The sequence below is a fragment of the Nerophis lumbriciformis genome, linkage group LG05 (assembly GCF_033978685.3).
Source record: "Nerophis lumbriciformis linkage group LG05, RoL_Nlum_v2.1, whole genome shotgun sequence".
Lineage (NCBI taxonomy): Eukaryota > Metazoa > Chordata > Actinopteri > Syngnathiformes > Syngnathidae > Nerophis > Nerophis lumbriciformis.
In genome coordinates, this window is record NC_084552.2 from 45941642 (window position 1) to 45969044 (window position 27403).

Consider the following 27403-nt stretch of genomic DNA (forward strand, 5'->3'; position numbering starts at 1 on the left):
GCCGCCATGTTGTCCCCTCCTTCATCACGTAGACCGCCTCTTTCCCTGCCTCTCAGCCTTTTCACTTGTCGGACGCCACGGTGAAGTGTAGACCCAAGCCTTTGCTTTTCTGGGGGTGGGAAAAGCAGAAGTCTTCCTCTCTATCTAAGGAAGATCCTCTTCGAGACCACTTTGACTGAGACCCGTGACATTTCATCTGCCTTTTATCGCCGCCGCCTTGCGAGCTCAGTATGGATCCAATGACTCAGTCCGCCCAGATCTCGTCGTCACAGGGCTTGGGAGATGGACAAAATTCTGCTTCGAAGGAATCAAAGCCAACCGGTGAGACATCATTTTTAAACCCGTTGTATTCTGACACCAATCTCTTTTTTTTAGCGATGTCTATTGTTGGACTAATGTATGTGTTGTCGTCGAGCCTACAAAAGCCGTTGCGCTTTTATTTTTGTCTGTCGAACAGTGCGTGGCCATTGTATGGCTTTTATTGACTACACATTTGACAAAACACTATACCAATGTGTCAGTATTCAGACACATTGTGTGTAATTGTTGCCAATATGTGTTACTGTTTGCAACAATACCAGCTTGCATGCAGCTTGCACGCAGTTCACCTAATTAGCGTAACCGTAATGCTTACAATAGTAGCGTCCCACAAAATGAATAACAACCGTAATCGTAATGCACACTTTTTGATGACATTTTTGTTTTGGGCGTGGGTCTAATTGAGCTGTGTGGCATGCACTGCAGATGAATTGCAGCGCAAGTGCCAATAAAGGCGGCATCTCTTAAAGCCACAGCTATCTAGATGTGTCATGAGTGATGACACTCCCACAACAAGATCCTTTCATTAGGAGAAATGTAATTTGCCTCTAAATTAGTTGTCTTCGCGTTCATGCTGGTTTTTCAGGTTACACTGTTGAGCTGGGATGAAGTAAAGGATGATCATATAGTTTTTGGTAGTCTACTGGTACTTATTGTTTAGAGTGGCATTTTCATTATTGCTTGAACATCCTTTAAATTTCATGTTTGATGTTTTTGTGTTTTGGAAAGGCTAAAAACCATTCCAAATGTGGTTATAGAAGTCAGCTACACTTGCTTGGGTGTGGCATGTAATACCTCATTCTACTGTAGCTCATATAGTATAGTTTGTCAGAATCTAGGAAGTGACCTGTTTTAATGGTTTTTATTTACTACTTTTACAATTATAAACATATTTACAATGTTCATTTAATTCATTCATCATTTGTGTTTTATTGTATTTAGATGTGTCAAAATGTAAGTTGATTTAATGTTTTTTTTTTTTTCACCTTGATGGCCAAGTGTCAGGTAGTATTCCTTTACTAGTAATATGATCCTCCTTTACAAGCAGCTGCCATCCTTCATGGCTCAGCTGTTCCACCAGGAGATACGCATGCACAATCTATTCTAATTAGGGATGTACAGAAATGAAAATGATTTGCTGCAACACAAAAACCGAACATGAGGAAACTTAGACGGAAACACCAAAATAAATTATTATGACAATTATTACCATTGCATGTATTATAGCTATGACTGCGTACTAACCTGCCTAAAATCAAGGCATTGCAATTGCTTAAATTAATATGAATCATTCAAAGAGTAGAATAATCACACAATTACAGTATTACAACAATATAAAACAAAAATGATAATGTACAGGCCAAATACTGAGTGGCGCTACAGACTCTTCGGGGGTGTACTTTTCTTTTCTTGCGATCGGAATGTTAGGATTTCAGGTGATTAAACCCGACATGGAGAACGTCTTTGCAGAAGATCCATCTCTTGATATTTCCACATTGCACATTGTCTGATATGAAAGTATGCCCACACTGCATACATGTTGCCTTCACTCCAGATAAGTGCATGCTTCCTGCTTACATTACAACATCCGGTTTCAGCATCGTTGTTCCGGTGAGAAGTGTTTAGCCAAAATTTGCTGCATTACTAATTTTAATTGAGGGTGCAATAGAGAGAAGCGTCTGTATGTTAAAAGCTGTGCCAATTGTTTTCCTTGAATGTCTCTGAATGACAATGCCTTTAATCCAGGACAGCTGACTGAACAAAGCTGCACCGTTCTAACACGGCTGAATGAGTCTCTTCAAAACACAGTTTTGAAGACCCTCCCTTGCATTCTCATTGGGGATTATTCCAAAATGCAGCTTTTCACGTGTCATTTACAACATAAGGCGCCAACAAGCTAAACATATCCCCATTCTAACACTTCTAGACTACATTGTGCATACTTATTGTTTCTTTATTATATGACCTAGCAATTGCATCTTGAATAGGAACAAGCTCATTTGACTGGACGTGGCCACTGATGAGCGACGCCAGTCGCAGAGGAAGTGGCACACTTTAAAATGAGGACCTAATTTCTCCAACGGCTTTGCATCACCAGAGGAAGTTTGGTACAAATTACATCTTTTATGAGACTGTGTGCAATCTTAGGAGAAAACTGCTCACGTGAAAGCTAATAGTATGGTTGGGTGCAATAGCAAATTCCAATATGGTTTTAGCACAGAGGTGTCCAAAGTCTGGCTCGAGAGACCATTTGCGACTCACAGGTGTGTTTTATTGGTGTAATGTAAAAATTGAATTAACTTTGACCAGCATTAAAATATTATGAAGAAGGATTTGGGAATGTCTTTGAGTTGGAGCAGAATCAATCTAAACTATGCCATGCAATATTACACTTGTTAATGTCATGTGAGTTTAAGTATCCCAGATTACTTTTGACTAATTTAATGCAGATAGAGATACTATAATGTAATAATATGCAGGGTTTTTGCTGCAGAAGTGGAATCCTGTTGCACAAGCACTGCCTATAAAGAGGCGACTGATCAATTGGATATAGACAGGTGCCAGAATATGGTGTTCTTTCAGCCTCCTGCTTTTCATACTTGGCTTGTTAGGTTCCCCCTCCTCTTTCCTGTAATACTTCTCCGCCCTGTTTTGAGCACGTCACAGACGCAGTCAAAGAGCCCTCAGTGGGAGAGCAAGCTAGTTGATAACTGTCACACAAGTTTAAGAATAGTGGCCATGGATGTTCCATTTTCACAGTTTATGTTGCAGGTGTGGTATATAAGAGGGTAAACCGCCTTATGAGCGCAAAACAAGGAATGCTGCTCCACAAGGGTGCACCAACCCCAACCTGCAGATCCTGTACCACGTCCACATGCTACACACCCCTCAGTCAATGTGACACACACACACACATTCCTCGCAACAAAAAGAAAAATAATTCATGTCCACTCTAACTGACGTGCTTATGGAACGGCAACCTGACTCTGGATTAAAAAAAATCTTGTCTCGAAAGCCCCCCCTCCAAAAATAAAATTCCATGCACCCTTTGACTCCACATGTATAGTCTAGTCAGATTTAGGTTGACTTCTCATTTGTCTTTTTAGCTATAAACTTCAATTTCATCACCATTTATGCCATTTAAAAAAATCTTTGTTTGCTAAAACACCAGTAAGATTTAGCCTGACTTTCCTCCTTTGTCATCAGATTTCAAACATTTAAAGGTCAATTTTGTCACAAGTTACGTCATCAAAGAACCTTTTAATTTGCTGATCAGCAGTGCAAATTCCACATTCAAGAGGAGAAGAATTGAATACTGTAATTTTTGCTTTCTAGAAACTTATACTTGATGTTTCAAGTTGTCTTTTTAGCTGTTAAACTGCAGCACAGGGAATGTAGTTCACGTAATATTGCTGTGTCATGCATTGCACCACGAGGCAGAAAAAGTAAGTCAGTGTTGTAAAGTGTGGTCTGTTTTAGTTAGGGTTCAACCTGCATGGTAAATGTTGTGATACTATGGTAGCTTGTGTAGCACATAAAGTTGAATAAGTAATATGTTTGCATAATTAATTGCTTATTTGAATGCTTTTGTCATACAGTACACTGAACAGGAGTTCATTTTTTTCATTTTTTCCCAGATTCCTTTCTTACCTCTTCGCCTGTATCTCTCATTCAGTCTTCACAAGGCAAGTGTTTGCTTCTCGTAAGGCTGAACGCCTGCTTTCTTCTACTTCTTTCTTGCTGGCTTGTTTTGCTGCTCAGCTGCTCCTCTCCATCCCTCTTTCTGGTAGCCATCTCTTGCTCCTCACAGGCCAGTAGAACTACATAATATACCTCTAAAGCTTGATTTTTAGTTCTACCCATCCTTCTTTGCAAGAACTTTGTCATGAAATGCTAGTCACAAGTTTGAGTCCGGCATGAAACATCATGTGAGATGCAAAATCGTGCAAAAAAAGTTTTCCTTGCACCAACAGGCGATCACATGAATTGGAACCTTTTTTTTTCTTTTCTACCAAGATAGAGACGGGTGGGCCTCTACAGCTGCTGGTAGCCTGATCTGTTTTTTTTTTATCGCCTGCGAGTGAGCATTATTGAGGTCAGCCACACTGACTGCAGGTTTAAGATAATCCTGAGATTGGCACCTTATTTTAAGAAAGCAAGACAAGTTCACATTCTTTGCGCAGGTGTAGGAATCTAAATATGGTTCAGGTTGGTGTCCTTTGGGGGGCTAGATTGGGCCCACCTTCCTTCTGACCCAGTATCTTAACTCTCCATAATCAGACCCAGCAGCAAAGGGGCCTCAGGAGAAGATGAGTGGCGCTGATGTAATCAGCTACTGCCCAGTGGCCGTCCACTATTTAGCTGCTTGTGGCTTTGTGCACATCTTTGCTTCAGCCATTAAGATGACATTAAGTTTTTTTCCATTCTTCTTTTGCTTATTGTCATGGGTTAGTGCTGTATTTAGTAGTTATGCTAGAATAGACATATAAAGTATTTATCCTAATACTTATCTATTACACAATCATTGCATGGTTTCACTTCATGTTAAAGCAACTTTGTGTTAATTTGAGTAAGAATACTTGGGAGTATGTCGACAGTAAAACATCTGATAACATCTCAATAGTTTATCTAAAGGAATACAGTTGTATCTCTAGACTGGCACAATATTATTATGTTTAGTTGGTTGCAAATAATTGGGTCAACTGTGCAAAATTGAACGATGGATGCATTGATTTGATCATGTTTTAAAGCAACTGAGGCAAAAGGGAGGCAGCACTAGGTTACAACCAGCAGAGCATGGGACACAAGATTAATTGGTGCTGTGATGCAGCTCGTGCCTAAAAGACTTGTATTGCTAAACAGCCAGTCTCATCCAGTGAATTAATATAATTTAATTAGCACTAGGAAATATATTGTATCAAACAATACACAAATGTACTACAACTAAATTAGTTTTATGAAGTACTGTAATCATGTACAGCAGACCTATTCAACTGGCGGCCTGCCAAAGCTTTTAATTTGGCCCGCTGAACATTACCGTGAAACCATTCAAACTAGGGTTGATCATGTATGAAGCACACTCGCCACCCTGCAAGGGGCAACAGTGAGGCATATATGTCCCAATAAAGCAGCAGTGGGGTGACTAGAAGACAACTGAAAAAATGGCACTGTTGACCCTTAAAAATCGAAATAAAATGGAAACTGACTGAACAACAAAGTTTGAATGTTCTGCCCCGAGCCACTGCTTGAGTCATTGTTTTCGGTCGAACCTTTAAAGCGGCGGACACACTGTTCCAGATCATCAACAACGGTAGAAATCCACACGTGTAAGCTTCATCGCGAAACTTGGTCAGATCTTTGTAAGTAGATATTGTGCATAAAGATATTTTGGTTTTTTTTGTATTGAAATTGCTGACTTCATGGTGTCTTTTGTATTTGTGGTTGTGTCTGAGTAACTCTCACTGGCAATCAAAGCTAATTTAATATATACAGAGCTAAATTTGACCAGTAGAAGGTTTAAATGTGTTGAGCCACAATCATGTTTGCTGTAGATGTTTAATTTCTATATACGTATTGCTAGGGCTGGGTGATATGGACGAAAAAGTATATCTCGATATATTTTTACTAGGGATGTGCGATAATATCGTACTGCTTTTTACAGCTTTTCACACACAAAGTGAATGCCTTGTATACTTGGTCAACAGCCATACAGGTCACACTGAGGGTGGCAATATAAACAACTTTAACACTGTTACAAATATGCACCACACTGTGAACCCACACCAAACAAAAATGACAAACACATTTCGGGAGAACATCCGCACCTTAACACAACATTAACACAACAGAACAAATACCCAGAACCCCCTGCAGCACTAACTCTTCCGGGACGCTACAATATAACACCCCCCCGCCCCCCTTCCCCGCCCACCTCAACTTCCTCATGCGCTCTCTTGGAGAGCATGTCCCAAATTCCAAGCTGCTGTTTTGAGGCATGTTAAAAAAAAAAGCACTTTGTGACTTCCCTAATAAATATGGCAGTGTTGACATTTTTTTTCCATAACTTGAGTTTATTTATTTTGGAAAACCTTGTTACATTGTTTAATGCATCCAGCGGGGCATCACAATAAAATTAGGCATAATAATGTGTTACCGGTAATTCCACGACTGTATATATCGGTATCGGTTGATATCGGAATCGGTAATTAAGAGTTGGACAATATCGGATATCGACCAAAAAGCCATTATCGTACATCTCTAATTTTTACTTAAACTCGATATTCAATAGACTGTATATCTCGATATATTTTCCGGTGAAAGTATAAATATAAAGATATTCATTTTTGAGCTAAAGATTCACTGAAATTGAACTGAATGACAACTGTACTGTAAACAGTCAGTGGCACTTTTATTAACCCAGTTAGTCAAGATGGGTATTAACAGCACAGAAAATAACCTGTTTAAGTAGCACAGAATTACATAACATAAATAAAATAGAAAAATATTATTTTTACGTAAAATAAATAACATAGCTATGCAAATAATACAAAATGTATCAAACTCAAGATAAAAAAATAATAATTTGCAGGCACTATTTAATTCCCAGTCGACGATGTAATTGACTGTCACACATGTACGGTTCTGGTCAGCACCAAGTCAGTGACTTGACTTAATTGTGCGGCTATGATCTTCCTCACTTCAGCATTCATTTTTGGCAGCATTTCTCGTACAAAATATTCCCGGTTTGGCAACTCAAGAACAGTTCTGATTTGGGCTTACATGGTAAACAACTCAAATTAATGTTTTATCCAGACGCATGCATTTGTCCAAATGTGGCCAAGTAGACACATTGTGGATTTCCTGGATGTCTACATTGCTAAAAGAAAAATCTAAAGAAGAGAATCCCTCTGCCATGTTCCACTAGTTTTTTAAATATATAAATCGCACGCTTGAATATTCCCTCTTTCTTTTCTCCGACTCTCTCGTCGTCATTTGGGATGTCTTTTGTGTTTTCCTTCCTGGTTCGATGACCCGCCCTATCTTGCCTCTGATTGGCCTGTCCCTAAGGTTTTGCCATAATCTCAACCAATCGTGACTCATCATAGTAAACAACCAACCAATCATGGATGTTCTTATACGTGCAAGCACGTCTTAGAAGGACGTAGGAGAGGGGTTTAGTAGCCCATGGAGTTTTGCGAGGCAGTGGGAAGCGGGGGAGAACAAGGAACACAACAAATAAGCGGTGTTTGGTCATTTTAACGTGAAATAATTTATAACGATATTACGATATTTTCTTGATTCACATCTTGTTTAAAAATATATTGATATCTCTTAAAAACTCGATATATCGCCCAGCCCTACGTATTGTGTAAACCTCTGTAGTTTGTGTGAATGTATTAACCTAAACCTTCTTTCTATTTTATTTATGTAAAATACACTATGGACGTTATACTTTTGTAATGTTTGTTTTATGTTTATAATTTCAGTCTTGCAAACTTCAATGAGGTAAGAAGTGTAAATAAAATTGAGAAAGGAAAATAATTCAAAAGGAACATCAATCCTTCAAAAGCTTCTGTTTCTTAATGCTGTTAAGTATTTTTCTAGCTGCACACGCTGGAAACGTGTAGCAAGGGCAGAATAATAAATTTAGTGACGGTGCAGAGTGAAAGGTGATATTTTTACTTTGCAATTAACAGTTTCAAAGGAATATAACCCGTGGATGCACTTTCTGACAAAACATCCAAATTTCGATGTCCGGCCTCTGAGCTCTTGGGCTCTTGAAACTGCGGCCCACTTCATTATGTAGTTGAATAGCCCTGATGTATAGCATTTACCATGGAGAGTGGACTTCTGCAGTATCTCCTTTAGGTGCACTCCATCTTTTGTATAAATGTACGCAGTTTAGATTTTTTTATCGTGCCATTGGCTGGCGTTCTTGACTCATTCTGCTTCGGTATGGTGCAGACTCGCTCAGCTGCTCTCCAACAGTTTTGCCAAGCCGAATACATACTCGGTCACCTTTTTAAGTTCTTTCTGTAATTTAATGAATATAATCTGCTTCTTCTTAGCACTCTTCTTTACTCTTACTTTCTTCGTTCCAATAGTTGGAAAAGCACTGTCCTTTACAGTCTCTTTCTTTGTTGCAATGGTTGGAAACAAAGTTATATTGATGTCTTGCTTAGGGGGTTCACTGTTGCGTTTACTACGCCAATTAGCGGTAAGGAGGCTCGTAACTCAAATTTTTGCTCGCATCCTAAAGCATAATAATCAGCCAAGAGACATCTCATGTCTGTATTCTGCTCAGTAACATCCGCATTGAAGCAGGACTTGACAGCATTCAGGGGTAATTCTCCCATCTTAAATATACCAATCATTTCATTTTTGTGAAATGCACTTCCTGAAGTAATATGTTAATTCAACAGACCTTAGGCCTGGGCGATATGGCCTAAAAATTAAATATTAGGGGGTTTTTTTCACAAAAAATTAGATTTACGATTTTTTTCCCTGATTTTTTTCCCTACTTTTTAAAGAAACCAATGAATACAACTGACAGTGGTAATTCTAAACAAGTATGGCTATTATTTAATCATAAACTAATAGTTTGAATTGACACTGCATCTTACTCTTAGCAAAGTTCTATTTTTTAAATTGTTGTACTTTTTAGACCAGATTTAATTTGTACATTATATGCAATCATTTTCAAATAACTAAGTGAAGAGCTTCCTCTGGGAGGCAATACTTCTGCTTGAATAAAATAGTTCTGTAAACAAAAATATAGCATGGTACATTTCATGCAAATAAATAATCTCCAACATCGAGATTAATAAAGTGCAAACTTAGAACATCTGTCTTGAAAAAGACTTCTGTAATAAAAAATAAGCTAAAAAATATGTAAGAAGTCCGTCCATTATGTTCATCTAGCTCACATTTTAATGATGCAATGCATGAACGCTTTGGCTGCAGTAAGAGTAAGGTCTTAGTCAATGATCAATAATGCATGGACGTTTAGGTGACATGTGTGACCTCCCCTACTTGTTCTTCTTCTTTGCTGTCGTCCTCCATGCGTGTCAATGCAGACAAAAAGCTGGTGCTGGGTCCCGACAAGCCCTGTGAAGGCACAGTGACATCCCTTCGCTTTTCTTCACAACCTGGCTCTTTTTCTCCCTATAATTACGGAAGTGATGTACAGCCAGAGTCTCCAATAAAGACGTCTCCTGTTTCGGAGCGCATAAAGGCTCTGGAAGCTCTTGCAGCCAAAAAGGAGACTGATTTTAGAAACAATGATTCTTTACACTTAAAAGATCGTCACCACGACAAATCTCCCTCTGATATCGCAAAGCCTCCTACAGGGTTTCAGAAGCTTTCCACTGAGAAAAATGTACCAATTGTTGAAGTGAAAAGAGGCTCCACTGATTATGATTCACCAGAATCCCCCTTTGAGGTTCTTGGGGACTTAAGACAAGTGAATGAATTTGAAGAAACCGAAGAATGGATGAAGGCTCATCTTCCGCCAGTGCCAGACTTCGATGCTGAAAGATTAGTTAAATGCACCATCACTTCAGAATTGAAGCTAAAGGTGGTCAGTCCTGATGCCCCTCCTTCGATTACTAGTGTCCCGGACACTTTAATGGATTTTCCAAGTGATCACAATCAGAAAGGTTTGATGGATGGTCCACAGAAACTGGCAAGTGTTGATGACCCAGACTTTGACCTTAACTTTCTGCCAACTACTGACATGTGGGTTCAGAAGGACCAGTCAGGGTTCCTTGATCCATCAGGGCAGGATACAATGCTTCCAGATTGCCCTGTAGCTACTCTGGATGTCATGGGTGACAAAATGATCACTTGGACTGAAGATTTGGAGCCAGCAGAGGCCAGGGAAGTAGACAGCTCAGAGGAGTCTGATGAAACCGTTATTGAAGATGGCTTCACCCCTGTTGTACCCCCTCCAAACTCTACGTCTTCTCCATCGGACATTACCTGTCCTGAGACCTCAGGGCTTCCAGAGGAAAGGGTGATGCCCCCTGCAAGATCAGAGAGAAAACTAATGCAGGTTCCCACAATTAATGTGATAGAAACGGAAGAGCCAAACTGCAGTGATGATGAGATGGAGATAGAATTTGAGACAGAACACGAAGCCTATGATGAGGTGGTCAAACAGGGTACAACAACTGCAGAACCTGCTTTAGAAGACCGCAATGAAACACATAACAGAAGGCCCCTTGAAACCGAATTCTTAGAAGGCTATTCTCCTCCTTCCTCTCCCATAGAATCAGAAGATGAATACTCTCCCAAGCAAAAGATAGTCAAATCTCCTTTTGATATTGTCCATGAGAAATCAGCGCCAACATTTATAGACTCTGGATGGGATGTGTCCTATCCACAACCTGAAAAATGTAAGACTACTGCCACCTCTTCAGATGTAAAGCAAGATGTGAATGTACCTGACAAAGATGAGTGGTCAACTGAATTCCAACAAAACTTTACTAAGACACACCAAACTGATTTTAGTGTCCGGGAAAGCCCCAACAACAAGGCAGTAGCTGGTTTTTCTAAAAGCTTCATGCGGGATGACACGTATGATGGGCAATCCTTTGATTATGAGCCTTTGTCTCCCTTCTCTGAGCTCGAGATAAAGCCAAAAGGTCTAAAGGATCACTTTCTGTCAGATTTTTCTGAAGTGGTCACTGAAACCCAGGATGCGTCACATGAGATAAAACTAAAAAGTGCAAAAGAACGCTTTATGTCTGACTCGTCTGAAACCAAAACTGAAAGCCAAGACCCATCGCAGAATGATAACGAGACAAAGTCAGTCAACCATCGTTTTTCAAATAGTCCCTCACAAATTACGAACAACAGTAACACCGGAGATGGTGCACATGAAAAGCCCACCAAGGTGCAGCAAGATTCTAAAGTAGCTGACTCCTCAATTTCTGAGCCTGTGGATAGCTTTGTAGAGTTCATGCGAGAGTGCCTCAAATCAAGCGATTGTGACGAGTCAAATGACACTCAAGATGTCGTGTATGGTCAGCAGTCCCCTCCCACGATGGTGATGGATATTGAACAGGAACATCTCACCATTAGTGCTCTCAAACAGTTGGGCTGCAGTCAAGAGGAAGAGGATGACACTACATGTATCCTGGTTGCTAATTCTCCACATATCCAAAGCAACACACTCTGCTGTGACAGCACGTACTCTGAGGGTGTTGAAGCCATCGACATATGGGTTGCAGAAGCCTATCATCTTGCGGAGCATGTCTTGACAGCAATACTAACCCACGTATCAGGTAATACTAATTCCCTTGGTTAGTTCCCAGAGCAGCTTTCACTGGCGGTGTCTTTTCACTCAAATAGTCCAAGGAAGAAACCAGCCTTGCGTAAAATTCCAAATTCAAATGTATATGTCTCTACCCCCAAAGGATGTTGATTTGGAATTTGGATTACAGCAAGTGGAATTCAATTAATTGCAATTCAAAGAAAATCCTTCTAGCTAAGTGACAGGAACTGAAAGCCAGTGCCCATCGCAGAATGGTAACGAGACAACGTCAGTCAACCATCGTTTTTCAAATAGTCCCTCACAAATTACGAACAACAGTAACACCGGAGATGGTGCACATGAAAAGCCCACCAAGGGCAAATCCTTATAGCTAAGTGACAGGAACTGAAAGCCAGGACCCATAGCAGAATGGTATATGTCTCTACCCCCAGAGAATGTTGATTTGGAATTTGGATTACAGCAAGTGGAATTAAATTCATTGCAATTCAAAGAAAATCCTTATAGGTAAGTGACAGGAATAATTTTTACATAAAAAAAATAAATACTACAAACACTAAAATAAACACACAGTCCATTGTGTTATTATTATTAAATATGTTAATATTATTAACATGAATAAATCAGGGATTTTGTCCTTGTGAGAATGAGCTCACGAAAATTATCTAGTACAAATGGTCCTTTTCCATGTTGCTGTTGTCACAAACTGAACTTTTTCCTTGAAACCAGGTCTGTTTAATCAAATTTGTCAACAAAGAGGCTTTCAAACAAATGTACTACATTATCTTGGCAACCATTTTAAATACTTGTACAAAGTACAGCAGTCTAGGAAATTCATTTCCATCACATTCCATAATTTGAAAGTTACTATACACCAAATTAAATTATCTATTTTTATATAAGATGCTTTTATTTTTAATGGTCAATGAAAAACATTTGCTGTAATTGAAAAACAATGTGTACATGAGGTTTATGGGAATATATTTTTTATGAAGTTTGTGACAATTAAAATCATCAATTGCCATTTTAATTCTACTGTAATTTGAATTGCATTTTAATTTCTCGTTTGCAACCTCAAATTAAGTTCATGGGATTGAATTGGAGTTTGGGAGACATTGTCAATGCAATTCGGGATTTTGCACAAGTCTGGAAATGTATATATCCTAGTGAGAGGACACCTATTTAAGTTGGTATTCTGTCAGAATGTCTACCGTACATTTTTAGACAAAATCAACACATATAACAGTCTAATATGTCCTAATCCGTGCTGATACTTTGCCCCCTGCTCTGGTCAAATTCTTACAACAACAAAGTATCAGTTAGTGGAAGGTACACCCTCTTCTGTGTTCAAACATGATCCAATCGCAACTGACTGTAAAGGTGCTGGTATGCACTTTTAATACTAGTTTATTTTAAACATTATTGTGGTTTTGTGTATGAGCTGGTGATCTTGAATGGTTCTCTGTTTTGCAAGTGTATTCAAATAGTACAACTATAGAGTTTCAGTTTTCAGTGTGTGTGCGCTTGAAATTACGAAATGGAAGGGACTGTTGTAATAAGTAAAGGGCGCTAACTTTCCCAAAGTGCTGTAATATGTATTTACAGTATATCCTGCCGTTTTACGGCTTTGAGAATGTAAACTACGGATTTTGTCAGCTAATTATAGCAATTTAGCCAAGTTGATCTACTTATTTTAGCTATTGTTGAATGTATAGCCTATTATAACATGACTGCAAATTGTTAGATGCTTGTCTGGGACAGTTTTTGTGTATGTGCTCGCACTCTGGGCGTGTACACATGGACGTGACATTTTTTTATTCAATATAATTAGTAAATGTGAAAAATTTAGACATTTTAAAAGTATATATATATACTCCTAATGGTAACAGAGGCTTGCCAGTGTTATATTTTGAGCATGTTGCAAACAGCCCCTTTAAAGGGGAACTGCACTTTTTTGTGAATTTTGCTCATCATTCACAATTCTTATGAAAGACATGACGATGGATGGATTTAAAAATAAAAAGCATTATATATATTTAAATAAACTCGATCAAAAGTCTCCTTACAAAGGAGCCTATGAGATCCGTTTGATGCCTATAGAGCCCCTAAAACACATCCAAACACCTCTATTAGGGTTTTATATACATGATGTAAGTATATACGGTATGCAATGTAGTTACAGGCACATTTATAATATTTAATATTTACATATTTTGATCATTTTAAGCATACACGGCGCATTAATTTCAAAAACGCATTACAACGTTAGCTTTTTTTTTTCCTTCATCACTGATTTCTGCTCACTGCAGACTTAATGAGAGCCTACTAACATAATAAAACATTACTTACTGTGCAAGGTCTGCCGTCATTAGGATGCCGACTGCTGGGATGTTCATATATTCCCATTTAGATGAAAAATTGTGTCATAGTCCTCGCGAAGGAACGGAGAGGGTGGGGGCAAGCGCTTTTAATGACTGTCAGTGTCCCAACTTGTCAGATTATATTCCCAGCCATTGACTTTCCAGATGAGAGGCATGATTTATTATCTTAAAAAAAAAATTACAAAGAGCAAGTAAGCAAGGAAACAGCAGACCACTCGATGATGTAAACATAGGGACACACGGAAGTGATTACGTTGCCGCTATAAATACCGGTAGTTTGTCTGCGTTAGCGCTTATAATAATATTACCAATACTGGGTTAATATTCAAGTCACAAAACGTAAATTGAGTATTGTTGGTGCGTTTTGAATTGTTACTTATCAGATTTTATGGGTGGAATAGTGTAGTTCCCATTGGGTCCGCTGTAAGCAGACTTTTATTTACGTTTATTTAATATTTATAATGCTTTTTTTTTTAAATACATTCGTTGTCATGTCTTTCATAATGATTGTCAACAATAAAGTGTAAATAAAAAAGTGCAGTTACCCTTTTAAGTATAGTCTTTCATATACATAACTTGAATATTTTTATACATTGAAATTACTGGTGGTGGAACAGCTTTAGGAGTTGCACAGTGAAAGTGGGCCATTACACAAGAGCACATTGGTTGTTGGTTGTTAAGACCAAACAAGTTGACGACTGCTGCTTCCCTGTGGGTACCTGCTCTGCAAAGCATGCTGGGAGCACAAACACACAGCCCTTCAGATACCGAGATAGAAAACCTCACATATTTCTGAGGCCTTAGGTATTACTATTTCCAGTTTGACCTGTTCTGCCTTTTATTAGTTCATTTTCATATCTGCTTATGCCTAAATGTGCCTAAATAGTCTCAGGCCACTGCGATGATCCAGGGGAAGTTTTTGGCGACGTGGTATGCACTATTTACCCAATCTGACTGTTGGCTTAACGGCCTGAATTAGCAACAATAGAGCCCCCTTTGTTTTCCTCTGAGGGCTTCAACTGTGCTGCTGCTGCCGCCGCCGCCACTTTTCTCCTGAACATTTAATCTTTCTGGCATGATCTGAATTATTAAGACGTTTCACCTTTAGACCATTTATTTTAACACATAATGATTTGCCTTTCGCCGTTTGACTACAAAATAGCAGGCAAGGAGAAACAAAAAACATAGGTAAGAAGAAAGAATGAAACCTTGTCATGGCCCAAGATTGGCTCATGGCCACAAAAGTTAAAGTCAATTGTCATAAGGCAAGTTGATTGAGTAATTAAATAGGTTTCAAGACAGTCAAGGAGCACTTTCCTTATCTGGTTCTTGTGTTATTTGTGTTACTACAACACTGTTGTCCTTGTGGTGTTTCCACTGTTACACTGGGCCTTTTAACACACAAACACACACCTCGCCCTTTATTTCTCTCTTGCACACAACTGGTAGTTTGAGAGTGCCAACCCATTCTGACGTTACATAACGGCCTTGTGTAAAGGCAATCACTTCTGCATCCGCGACTCCCCACAGAACATGCATACAAACATGATTGTGGTGTGCTAATTGGCGATTCTTTTCGAGTCCACTTGCTTTAAAATGTGCCTATTCAAGTCAAACAGGTTGGCCTTTTAAGTTATTCAGAAAATATATAATGTTTTTGGTGGTACACAATATGTAACCTCCTCCACTTGTCCACAGTCAAGGATCTGATTCACTGGCGGGACCCCAAAAAGTCAGGCTTGGTTTTTGGACTGTCCATGCTACTGCTGCTGTCGCTGGCCGCCTTCAGTGTCATCAGCGTGGCGTCCTACCTGCTCCTGGCGCTGCTCTGCGTCACCATCACCTTCCGCATCTACAAGTCCGTCATCCAGGCCGTGCAGAAGTCCAGCGATGGCCACCCCTTTAAGTAAGGCCCTAGCGATCGTACAATCTAAGGCAACATTAGGTAGTGCTTGTCTATTTGCATTTGCAACTTTGAAACACAGAACTGTCAATACTGCCAGGCCTACTGCCAAAGTCAGCTCGGTGTGGGAAACGCATACACGGCGTATCATTAAAACATTGAAACAGGCCGTCGCTGTAGATTCAAATGACAAAGTCACTGAGACGAATGCGGGCAAGCTCCAAAGACTATCACGTTTCTGTATATTAACTTTGTTCCTGGCAGTGTCTGCTTGGTGAGATGACCTCCACCTCTAAGGTATTTATTTATAGCTACCCTACATGGTGTCCGCGGGGGTCCCATTACATTTGTAATACATAACCCAAACTATAGTCGATAGCAACAAAATACCCTTTTGTTTAAAATCAAAATACATTTTGTTTTTACTGTTAAATGAAAGCTAGTGTTTCAACGCACTTAAAAAGAAAGGTCATTTGTACAGTTTACACACTTGTCAACTTGTACATATTTGTCGTACTGTTACTGCACGCATTTTGACCCTAGAATACGCTTGTAGGCTTTGCTGCTCTCCAGGCTGCGTTATTTATAAAACTCTGCGTGTAGTCTATTGTAAAAACATTGCATACACAAAATCCCCAGAATCTAAACAAATATTCAGGTCTATAAAATGGTGCAGCACACACTCTTCATTATAAATCACAGCTACTGTAAATTATGTCAATGAAGGAAGAGAAAAGGAGAGGGCAGAATTTGCAGATTGGGGCTTATTAGAGCATTGAAACAAGATTATTTATGAAAAGCTAATGAACAGCATAATCTAATCTAATGAAAAAATAAATAACAATTGGAATGCAATATTTGACCAATCACATCACCAGTAATAGTGTCAACTCCACTGTGACTGAGAACCGTTGCTGAGATGAAGAAAAACACATGTTCATGTTTTAGCATTCGGTTTGCCAACTCTTTTTTAAAATAATTGATTATTTTGTTTATTTTGTCAGGCAATGCCAAAGAAGCCATTCTGTCGTATGACATAAACAGTAACCATGAGCAATATTCAAAGTTATTGTGGGCAATTGGCACAGACAGATACCAGACGATTTCAAAATATTATTGCCACATTACATTTTTTGTACAGTTTATCTTATATCTGTACCATTAGAAAATATTTTGATTTGTAATTATAAAACATTTTGATTACATTGTGGCTGTGAATATGCAGCGTGGCTGTGTCAGAGCCAAACATTTACAAAATCTATATTTTTAGGTTTTTAGCCTAAAAACTGCATTTTCGCACTCAACCCTGATGCAAAGCTATAAAAGCAGGTGTGTCCCAAGTGCGGCCCGGGTGCCCTTTTTTTCAGGGTTGGCAGGTTTGCAGTTTATAATGTTGTCATAATCCTCATTTCATGTCCATCTCCCTGCAGGTCGCTGATGGATAAGGATGTTCGCATTCCCCCAGAGACCTTCCGCAAGCACGTTGACGTCAGTCTGACCTACATCAATCGAGCCCTGAAGCAGATGAGCCGCCTTTTCCTGGTGGAGGACCTTGTGGACTCCCTTAAGGTGAACGGCTTTCCATTTTCTTATGCCGTCTGTTCTCCATATGGAAGACCACTAATTTTATTTAAGGGGAGATGGCTCCTAATATTTTTTAAAGCTAAAGACAAACATCCACTATGTTCGTGAAGCAGGTTTTCCGTGGGGCATTGGAAGTAATCAAATAGATTTTGCGAAAATTAAGACCTTAAGTGGCATTAAAAAGCATTAAATAGGATGTCCAGAGGCATTAAACTTTTTTTATACAATTGTAGGACTTGGCCTAAGTCAATCAATCGAACGGTAAATGAAAACAAACTCAGTAACTTTGCCGTCATCAATACCTTTCTACGTCTGTTTTTCTTTGGCTGCGGCTTTCAAACCGGATATAAGAGGTCTTGTCTGGTTCGAAAGCATGAAAAGCTCTGCCTCAATACGGCAAAATGAAACTGCTCTGGGGACAGGAAACACTGCCATTCTCTGGGCACTGTAGTTGTGTAGTCCTTAAAGGGGAACATTATCACAATTTCAGAATTGTTAAAACCATTAAAAATCAGTTCCCAGTGGCTTATTATATTTTTCGAAGTTTTTTTCAAAATTTTACCCATCACGCAATATCCCTAAAAAAAGCTTCAAAGTGCCTGATTTTAACCACCCGTCCATTTTCCTGTGACGTCACATAGTGAAGCCAACACAAACAAACATGGCGGAAAGAACTGCAAGCTATAGCGACATTAGCTCGGATTCAGACTCGGATTTCAGCGGCTTAAGCGATTCAACAGATTACGAATGTATTGAAACGGATGGTTGTAGTGTGGAGGCAGGTAGCAAAAACGAAATTGAAGAAAAAACTGAAGCTATTGAGCCAAATCGGTTTAAACCGTATGCAAGCGAAACCGACGAAAACGACACGACAGCCAGCGACACGGGAGAAAGCGAGGACGAATTTGGAGATCGCCTTCTAGCCAACGATTGGTATGTGTTTGTTTGGCATTAAAGGAAACTAACAACTATGAACTAGGTTTACAGCATATGAAATACATTTGGCAACAACATGCACTTTGAGAGTGCAGACAGCCCAATTTTCATCAATTAATATATTCTGTAAACATACCCTCATCCGCGCTCTTTTCCTGAAAGCTGATCTGTCCAGTTTTGGAGTTGATGTCAGAAGGCCAGGGAAGCTAGGGTCGATAGCTCGCTCGTCTGCGGGAACAAACTGCCGCCATTGCTTGCCGTGCTAGCGAGGTCCTTTGTCCCTGAATTGCTCACACACTCCGGCAGATTCAATGGGGGTCTGGCGGCAGATTTCTTTGACTTTATCGTTGGAAATGCATCTGCTTTGAGTGTCGCAGGATATCCACACATTCTTGCCATTTCTGTCGTAGCATAGTTTTCGTCGGTAAAGTGTGCGGAACAAACGTCCAATTTCTTGCCACTTTCGCATCTTTGGGCCACTGGTGCAACTTGAATCCGTCCCTGTTCGTGTTGTTACACCCTCCGACAACACACCGACGAGGCATGATGTCTCCAAGGTACGGAAAACAGTCGAAAAAACGGAAAATAACAGAGCTGTTTTGACCCGGTGTTTGAGAAAATGGCAGATTGCTTCCTGATGTGACGTCACAACGTTTTTCTGCAACATCAAGGTATATATTGACGCTTACATAGGTCTGGTGATAATGTTCCCCTTTAACTCTGACACCATGTCATGAGGATGAGGAAGCTGAGCTTGTTTTGTACACGACTCCCTCAACTGTCTCCACTTCAACACACATGAGCTAAATAGGCTAACATTAGCAACTCTTGTTATGCAGGGACCTCACATGACCTACGGTGGCCTACAAGATAATTCTCACAAGACCACAACTCTTATTTTCTGACATTCCCACAGTTAACTAGAGTTCTTTCAGCTGCCTGACATTTTATACATAGCGTGCTATCTACTATACCTGTTTTAAACAACTGACCTGGTGTAAAATACAATCTATTCAAGGTGTTAAATTATCTCAGCTTTTTTTAATGTATCTAAAGAATGCAAATACCATTCTATGTTGTTTTATAAAATGTTTCAATCAGTCATCCATTTCCGAACACATGCATAATTTGCATTCCTAGTATGACCTAGAGCTGAAACGATTCCTCGAGTATTTTGGTTACAAAATATATTCAAATAATTTTTGCTGCCTCAAGGCTCCGTATATATATATATATATATATATATATATTATTATTTTTTTACGGCATTTTGCCTCTTTTAGTAGTCAAAGCTCACGTGTCCACGCACAGACGTATACCTTTGTCTTTAAAAACGCAGACTTTTACAAACTCTGGCCAAAGTGTAGAGATCCAAAACTCTTCACGTAGCATATGCGTGTATGCGGCACACATGGAGACTTGTGATGACGTCACGGTTGTACGCTGTCATTTCCAAACTCAACAACACTGCCTTGCTGCCTTTAAACACGCTATAAGAGGAGTTAATGTATGTTTGAATGTAAACATGCTGCTCTTTTCACTCAACATTAATAAAAATACACATCAAAATGGGCTTTGCGACACTCCCGCCGGCGCAAATGACAGTCAGCTGTTTTGGATACGATCGCTTTTGGACTTCCACCTGATGGGACAACTTTGACAAACAAGACTTTTTGCTGTGTGTTATAAGAAAGATGCAACATTAGCTCATGTTTTTAGTCCTTGTTTAACGACAAATCTTGAAGTTAGCTTACTTGTCTTGATTCCATGAGCCGGCGCGACCCTGCTCACGCGTAAAAAACGACAAAGCAACTAAAAAAAAACAATGTAGCGTCCTCCTCGCAGTGTGTACTGATGTTAAAGACAATATACACTTCATTACACATGTACTATATCGTTATATCGATGATTAAATGCTTTATAATTCCATGAGAGTTTTGCAGCGGCACAAGCTCGTCCTTGTGCTTTATATTGGCACTTAAACATGCAAAAAAGTTTCCTTGGCTCGTTAGTGCGTGCTAATTTTAGAAATAATGTACACTTGACTGCACATGTAATATATCACCATGTTGCTAAAGACGTTATTATTCTATGAGTGTTGGGTTTCAGCAGCACAGGTGTGCATTTTTTTTTTAATGTTCCCAGGATTCTGTGTGTAGGTGCAGGCTGTTTTAAAGATAATGTACATGTCATTGTACGTCTAAAGTATATCAAAATAAACAAAATAGGAGGTGTATTGCCACCAAGTCAGCTATTACTGCTTTTTTCAGGTTTCTGATTGGACAAAATGTGCATGAGAGCAGGTTTATGTGTTTGTGTGTATACATAGACAGTTTTGAAACTACACTTGTGTGGATGGAGATTGTTTTAACCCCAAATATGTGTTTTTGAAACTCTCCATGTTCATGTGGACATGGCCTTACAGGCACTACCTAATCCAATTTTTATGGTTGATATAATGAAAACTGTTCTTATTGTTTTATTTTTAATTTTCTCAGGGAATATTAATTTTGAACAAATTTTATATATGTTTTCATCTCAAACATGTTATGATGGCAAACTGAACATTGATTACTATTTTGCATGCAAAGAATGCAATGAACTGCTGCATTCTGAAAATGTAAAACTGTTGTTGTCATTATTAAGTGGTTTGTCTTTTTATATTGTTTATGTATTGTTAGCAGGTTGAAAACAGCTCTGCGGATTTGCATGGAGAAACCACCATTTAAACGGCACCGTATAATAATCATCAAAAACGCACGAGAGACAAGAACTTTGTTTATGCGGTCACACAACACAGCACATAGGGCTGTGAGCGCGCCTGTTTTTATTAGCACACACAAATTAGCACAATCAATCACAGACGCATTTCAGCTGTGCGTGTCAGCCTTCAATAATGAAAACCGGCGTTTAGGAAATGAAAGACAATTAGGCCAAACACAATAATTGAGGGCACATCTTAACATGTATACCGGTAATTAAACCTTAATTAAGCAAAAATATTGCTCCGGCCGGGCTGTACGAAATAATATAAACCCATTTAATAAAGTCAAAATACAAATAAGTGAAGTGAAGTGAATTATATTTATATAGCGTCTTTCTCCAGTGACTCAAAGCGCTTGACATAGTGAAAACCCAATATCTAAGTTACATTTAAACCTGTGAGGGTGGCACTGGGAGCAGGTGGGTAAAGTGTCTTGCCCAAGGACACAACGGCAGTGACTAGGATGGCGGAAGCGGGGATCGGACCTGCAACCCTCAAGTTGATGGCACGGCCACTCTACCAACCGAGCTATACCGCCCCAATAAGGCACCAAGAAGTATCCCACACTTCTCTTTTGTAAAGTACATTTGTGATATGGGCATCTACATCAACAATATGATTTGCCTGAGAAGCTGGACAGGACCAAAAAAAAATATATATATATATATATATACCTTTTTTTTTTTTTTTTAGCAAAACAATTTTTTTTTTCCTCGATTAATCGATCGGGATATTCGATAGAATACTTTATTACTAAAATATTTGATAGCTGCAGCTCTAGTATGATGTTTATTTATTATTCCATGACGCCTTTTAACACATTTTTAAATTGTATCCTGATTAAAAAAATGTATCCTCCAGTCTGTGGCTGTTATATTGTGTCTATAAAGACAGTTGTCAGCTTTTGACTATTTCTAATAACTAACAGCAGTAGGACATGGCATGGCATTATAAACGGCATTAAAAAGCATTCAATTAGATTTGCTGTAGAAACCCTGTGAAGTCCAATTGAGTTTTCCAGCCACATCTTCCAAAATTGGGAGCTACTGTGATTTAGTTGGTTCTTTTTTCAGTTTAAAGCACATGGAGGTGAATTTTAAACACTTATGGTGCTTAATTTTGCTAAGCCGCTTTCTTTGTTTGCTCTTCTTTGTGCAGCTGGCTGTGGTCATGTGGCTGTTGACCTATGTTGGCGCTGTCTTCAACGGCATCACCATCCTCATCCTCGGTAAGACCAAGCTCGAGATGCCCTAATTTGGGAGCTAAAAGGCAGTCTTACGTGTTTCTGAATGTACTGTATAGACTATTGAGTAAGGAAATAACCAATGAAGTTACTTACCAGTAATGCATCATCATTTAACCCATTTACAGGAATCCAGTCTAGTCTACCGGTTAGTCATTTATAAACCTTGGCACCGTAAACGTACTGTACAAATAAAAGTATTATGTGCTCTGTCTGCACTCATAATTGTTTACATTAAACTTGTCCCATAGCACTCATAGATTGAAATAGTAGGAGGGTTATGCTGCCATGCCCGCATGCATACAGTAAGTCTCTCTTTGGCCCTTTTTACCATATTGGTTAAAAGAAATTGTATTGTAATACTATAGCATAATAACTCAAAACAGACATGTGCAAGAAGTTGAATGTTGCCTCTACGCAGGTGACCCTTGCTCACAGTGTTCTTCTCAATACTTAAAAAGTGCCCACATACATCGACATACATGGTCGACCCCTTTGAGATACCAAGGGGTCATTTCTATAAAAAATTGTTCAGTTTATGTTGTGTTGTATAATTGTTCCATCCATCCATCCATCCATCCACCCATCTTCTTCCGCTTATCCGAGGTCGGGTCGCGGGGGCAGCAGCCTAAGCAGGGAAGCCCAGACTTCCCTCTCCCCAGCCCAGTATAGTTGTTGTTTTTTTTAAGTAGTGTGAGACACCACAACAGCAAAGTAAATGCTCTGTCTTGGACATTAGAATTTACAGATAGTGATGTATTACTCGATGCAAAGTAAGTTTCAAGATAAAAGCATGGCAGTATCGACATGGATTCTACTACAACTCACAAATTAAACCCTTTTTTTTAAAGATATTTAGTCACCGAGAGAAAAATTAGTGCATGTAGGAAATATGTATTATCATTGTAGTCAAGTCTTACAAAAATCTCTTGAGTGACCTGCACAGGTCACTGCTGCGCACCTTTTACGACACTGTGGTGGTTTCTGCTGTGTTCTATGCCGTCGTTGGGGTGGGGGCAGCACTGTCAGAGACAGTAAACCGATTAGGAGAGGCTGCCCACTAAACAGCATTGAGGAGGTGGCTGACAGACGGATGCTGCTCCTTCAGCATTAGACTGTTACATCCACAGTGCAAGGAGAGCTACCCACTGCTCCTTGTGTCTCTGATGAAAGTTAAAGTTAAAAGTTAAAGTCCCAACAATAGTCACACGCACACACACACACACACACACACTCGGTGTGGTGAAATTATCCTCTGCATTTGACCCATCCCCATGTTCAGCGGCGGCCGCACTCGGGAATCATTTTGGTTAGGGATGTACGATATTGGCCAACTCTTTAATTACCGATACCGATATCAACCGATACCGATATATACAGTCGTGGAATTAACACATTATTATGCCTAATTTGGACAACCAGGTATGGTGAAGATAAGGTCCTTTTCAAAAATAATAATTCAATAAGATAAATAAATTAAAAACATTTTCTTGAATAAAAAAGAAAGTAAAACAATATAAAAACAGTTACATAGAAACTAGTAATTAATGAAAATTAGTAAAATTAATTGTTAAAGGTTAGTACTATTAGTGGACCAGCAGCACGCACAATCATGTGTGCTTACGGTCTGTATCCCTTGCAGACTGTATTGATATATAATGTAGGAACCAGAATATTAATAACAGAAAGAAACAACCTTTTTGTGTGAATGAGTGTGAATGGTGGAGGGAGGTTTTTTGGGTTGGTGCACTAATTGTAAGTGTATCTTGTTTTTTTTTATGTTGATTTAATAAAAAAAACAAAAAAAAACGATACCGATAAAGAAAACGATACTGATAATTTCCGATATTACATTTTAAAGCATTTATCGGCCGATAATATCGGCAGGCCGATATTATCGGCCGATAATATCGGCAGGCCGATATTATCGGATATCTCTAATTTTGGTGATTTAACCCCCAATTCCAACCCTTAATGCTGAGTGCCAAGCAGGGAGGTAATGGGTCCCATTGTTATAGTCTTTGGTATGATTTGCCCGGGGTTTGAACTCACGACCTTCCAGTCTCTAACCAGGCCACTGAGCAAGCCACGAGTACATTTGCAAGTAATTGCTATTTTTGATTTTAGTCATGTCGAAGTGAGTCTGCCAATACGAAAGGCAACGACTTAAACGGGTTGCAATATATTGACCTATTATGTCAGCGTTGGCATCTTATTGCATTGTTTGTCCCTCTCTGCAGCTGACATCCTCCTCTTCGCTGTGCCGCCCATCTACGAGAAGAACAAGGTAAGGAGTTGGGCATTGTGTTCCACGCCATGAGGATGATAAAAGTCTGAGGCAGGCGCATGATGACATCAGCTGCCTGTCAGCGCAGCAGTGCGCTCACTTGGATGAGCGCGGTCTGCGTCAGACACTAAAGGCGTTCTTTGTCCATCCTGTTGTTGTGGCCTAACTAACCCCCGCCGAGAACATGAAGTCATCGAGTGGGGGAAAAAAAACAAAAAACCTTTGCCAAATAGTGAGCCGTTGTTGTGCTCTCTCGCCTGCAGACCCAAATTGATCAGTACATCGACCTGGCACGTAACCAGATCAACACCACCATGGCCAAGTGAGTTGTGTGCGGCGCTGCATGTCATGTGACAAATTCTATGTGCTGTGTCAATTAACTTTCTTTTTCAGGTTGCAAGAGAAACTACCCGGCGCCGTGAAGCGCAGCAAAACTGAATGATTGACCTCCGTTAAAAGAAAAAGAAATCCTCACAATCCTCTTCATCACCCTCCTTGCCTCCCCCCCCTTAACGCCTCATCACCCACTCTCAACCAAGTACCACCTGTCTACACTGAACCTGACTAGCTAGGATCATCTCTGAGCTCCTCGATATTTAATGTCAAACTACTGAGCAGCTTCACTTGCAAGCATTAAAAAAAGAAGTGTGCCAGTGAGGAATGCGTGGCCATGACCTCTCTGTGTGGGCGTGGCCACATGATGGAGTGCGGGCAAGCGGAGCGTGGTCAAGTGAACTAGACTGAATCTATGACCTGGTTTCAAGGGTGCATGTTTGCGGCGCTTAAAAGCAAATGTCTGTACTAAAAAAACACACTATTTCCGTAGAAGGTCAGGTAATGATGCAAGCCGGAAACATTTTTAGGAAAAACAAACAGTGTATTTAAAGATAAATCAAGACAAAAATGGATATATGCATACTAACCTTGTAGGTGTCATTGTGGCTATTCTTATCCTGCTGTCTCTGCTCTGCTTAGATTGAGTCCTCATTTTTAGAAGCAGGTCATGGGCTTGCTTGAAAAGCTGCACAGGCAGCACTTGGTGTGTAAGTTTCTGCAATGCACTGAACTTTTATGTTGAAACCCAGCGAGCAGGTGGAAATAAAAGCATTTGGAACACTGAGCCAGCTGTGATAATTTAGTCTAGTTCACCATCTTTGCAGCCAGCAGTCCTCGCTTGTGGTGCATGCATCTATACAGTACACTTAAAGATCTACTTCCTGCTGTCACTGAGGAGAATGGAGCTCAATGAGCATCATAATTAGAAGCAAGTCAGGGATCAGATCATGAACCTGGGGGAAAGCGGTGACCTCGATTGCTAACGTTGCAATTAAAAGAAAATGTTAAATGTAACTCTTTTTAAATGCTTTACCGCGATTTTGAGACAAATACTAGTTTATGTAGCTTTTTGGAGTAAGGAGGCTGCTTTTCCCCCCGATGTTTTGGACTGCTGTAAGGATCATACGCTTGGAAGCAAATTCTCACCCTGAATATAGGCTGTATCTTATTCCCCTTCTCCACTTAAGTTTATGTCCATTTTTTAAATGACTCGTGATCGTTTCAGTGGTTTGATTAGTTTTATAGCGCTGCAGTTATACCGAAGGGAGTGAAATGAGGCTACGTGGCTGTGTTTCTGTTCATGATCCCAGACGTAAGTTTGCATGCAGTGAAAGTGGCTGATTATGGATGAGTGTCCTTTCAATGCAGTCCAATGTGTCCGACCGACTACTATTACTTCTACTGCTAAATGTGTTTTCACTGGTCTGACATTCCGTGCCATGCATGCCATCCGTGATGTCATCCCACCCCTCTCCTCATCATGCATGGTTTTTCATTCATACTTTGGATGCTAAACCCAAATTATGCAGAGACTATGTGCATTTCAGTTTGTCTCATCATAGATTATCAATTGGCATGATTATTGACGCTTTAGTTGCTTTAAAGCTTCCTGCAAGGCTCGATAGGTGTCCGCCATACAGAATCATAGCTGGCTTTCTTTTGAGTGTAATACTTCTATAAGTGCACACACACAAGCTATATAATGGATTATTACTCTTAACCAGTTTGCTGAAAGCATGTTGATTTCCTCGGTTCATTGGGAATGGGAGAGTGTGACAGGAGCGTTGTCTTTTTTTTTTTTTTTTGGTTTCCCGTCAAGCCGTGTTGTTGCTTTTGACCCGTTTGTACGATGTTCACTAAGATCAGCTCTGTTTTTGTATTAGCTAGGACTTTGGTTCTACTTTGAGAGAAAAAGAAAATTAAAAAGAAATGTGATCTCTGTATTCATGTCAAAGTGAAATTAATAAAAACACGTAAAAGGACTGCTCTCTTCTGCTTTGCTAAACCCTCCTGAAAAACATAGTTTTCCAGCATGCACTGTTGCCTGGGATGGATAGATGATGCATCCAGGAGAGTTCGTACCGGTGTTTGGGTTGTGGGGAGATTAGATTTTTTTAAAGAATTGGCCAGCATGTAAAAATGCATGAAATGTTGTCACATGCAGACTTGACATCACATTTCAAGTCACATAACAGGGCGAAAGTTATGGTGCCTAATAAAGATAACACATTCGGGATAACAGTGCCTTTATCGGATGTGCACATTGGCCAACCTACTTGGACACAAATCGGAATGTACTGATAGTGAGGAATGAGGATTTTCAGAGCTGTGTTGTGAGTTTAAAAACATCTAAATGATCTAACCCCTTTCAGACTT

General features: G+C 39.6%; 1 protein-coding gene across 3 annotated transcripts; it reads left to right on the plus strand.

The window, feature by feature from the left end:
* rtn3 (reticulon 3) lies at positions 1-27009 on the plus strand. Of its 3 annotated transcripts, XM_061960019.2 has the most exons (9): positions 1-321; positions 3957-4004; positions 9396-11606; positions 15673-15880; positions 17308-17446; positions 22320-22389; positions 24645-24691; positions 24955-25013; positions 25085-27009. In XM_061960019.2, exons 1-9 carry the CDS (start codon positions 231-233, stop codon positions 25131-25133), a joined length of 2922 nt encoding a protein of 973 aa, XP_061816003.2. In that variant the 5' UTR covers positions 1-230; the 3' UTR covers positions 25134-27009. The 3 variants fall into 3 exon arrangements, with proteins under 3 accessions (XP_061816003.2, XP_061816004.1, XP_061816005.1); XM_061960020.2 differs by lacking the exon at positions 9396-11606 and having other exon boundaries at positions 22-321; XM_061960021.2 differs by lacking the exons at positions 3957-4004; positions 9396-11606 and having other exon boundaries at positions 26-321.
* Positions 27010-27403: the final 394 nt, after the last annotated feature.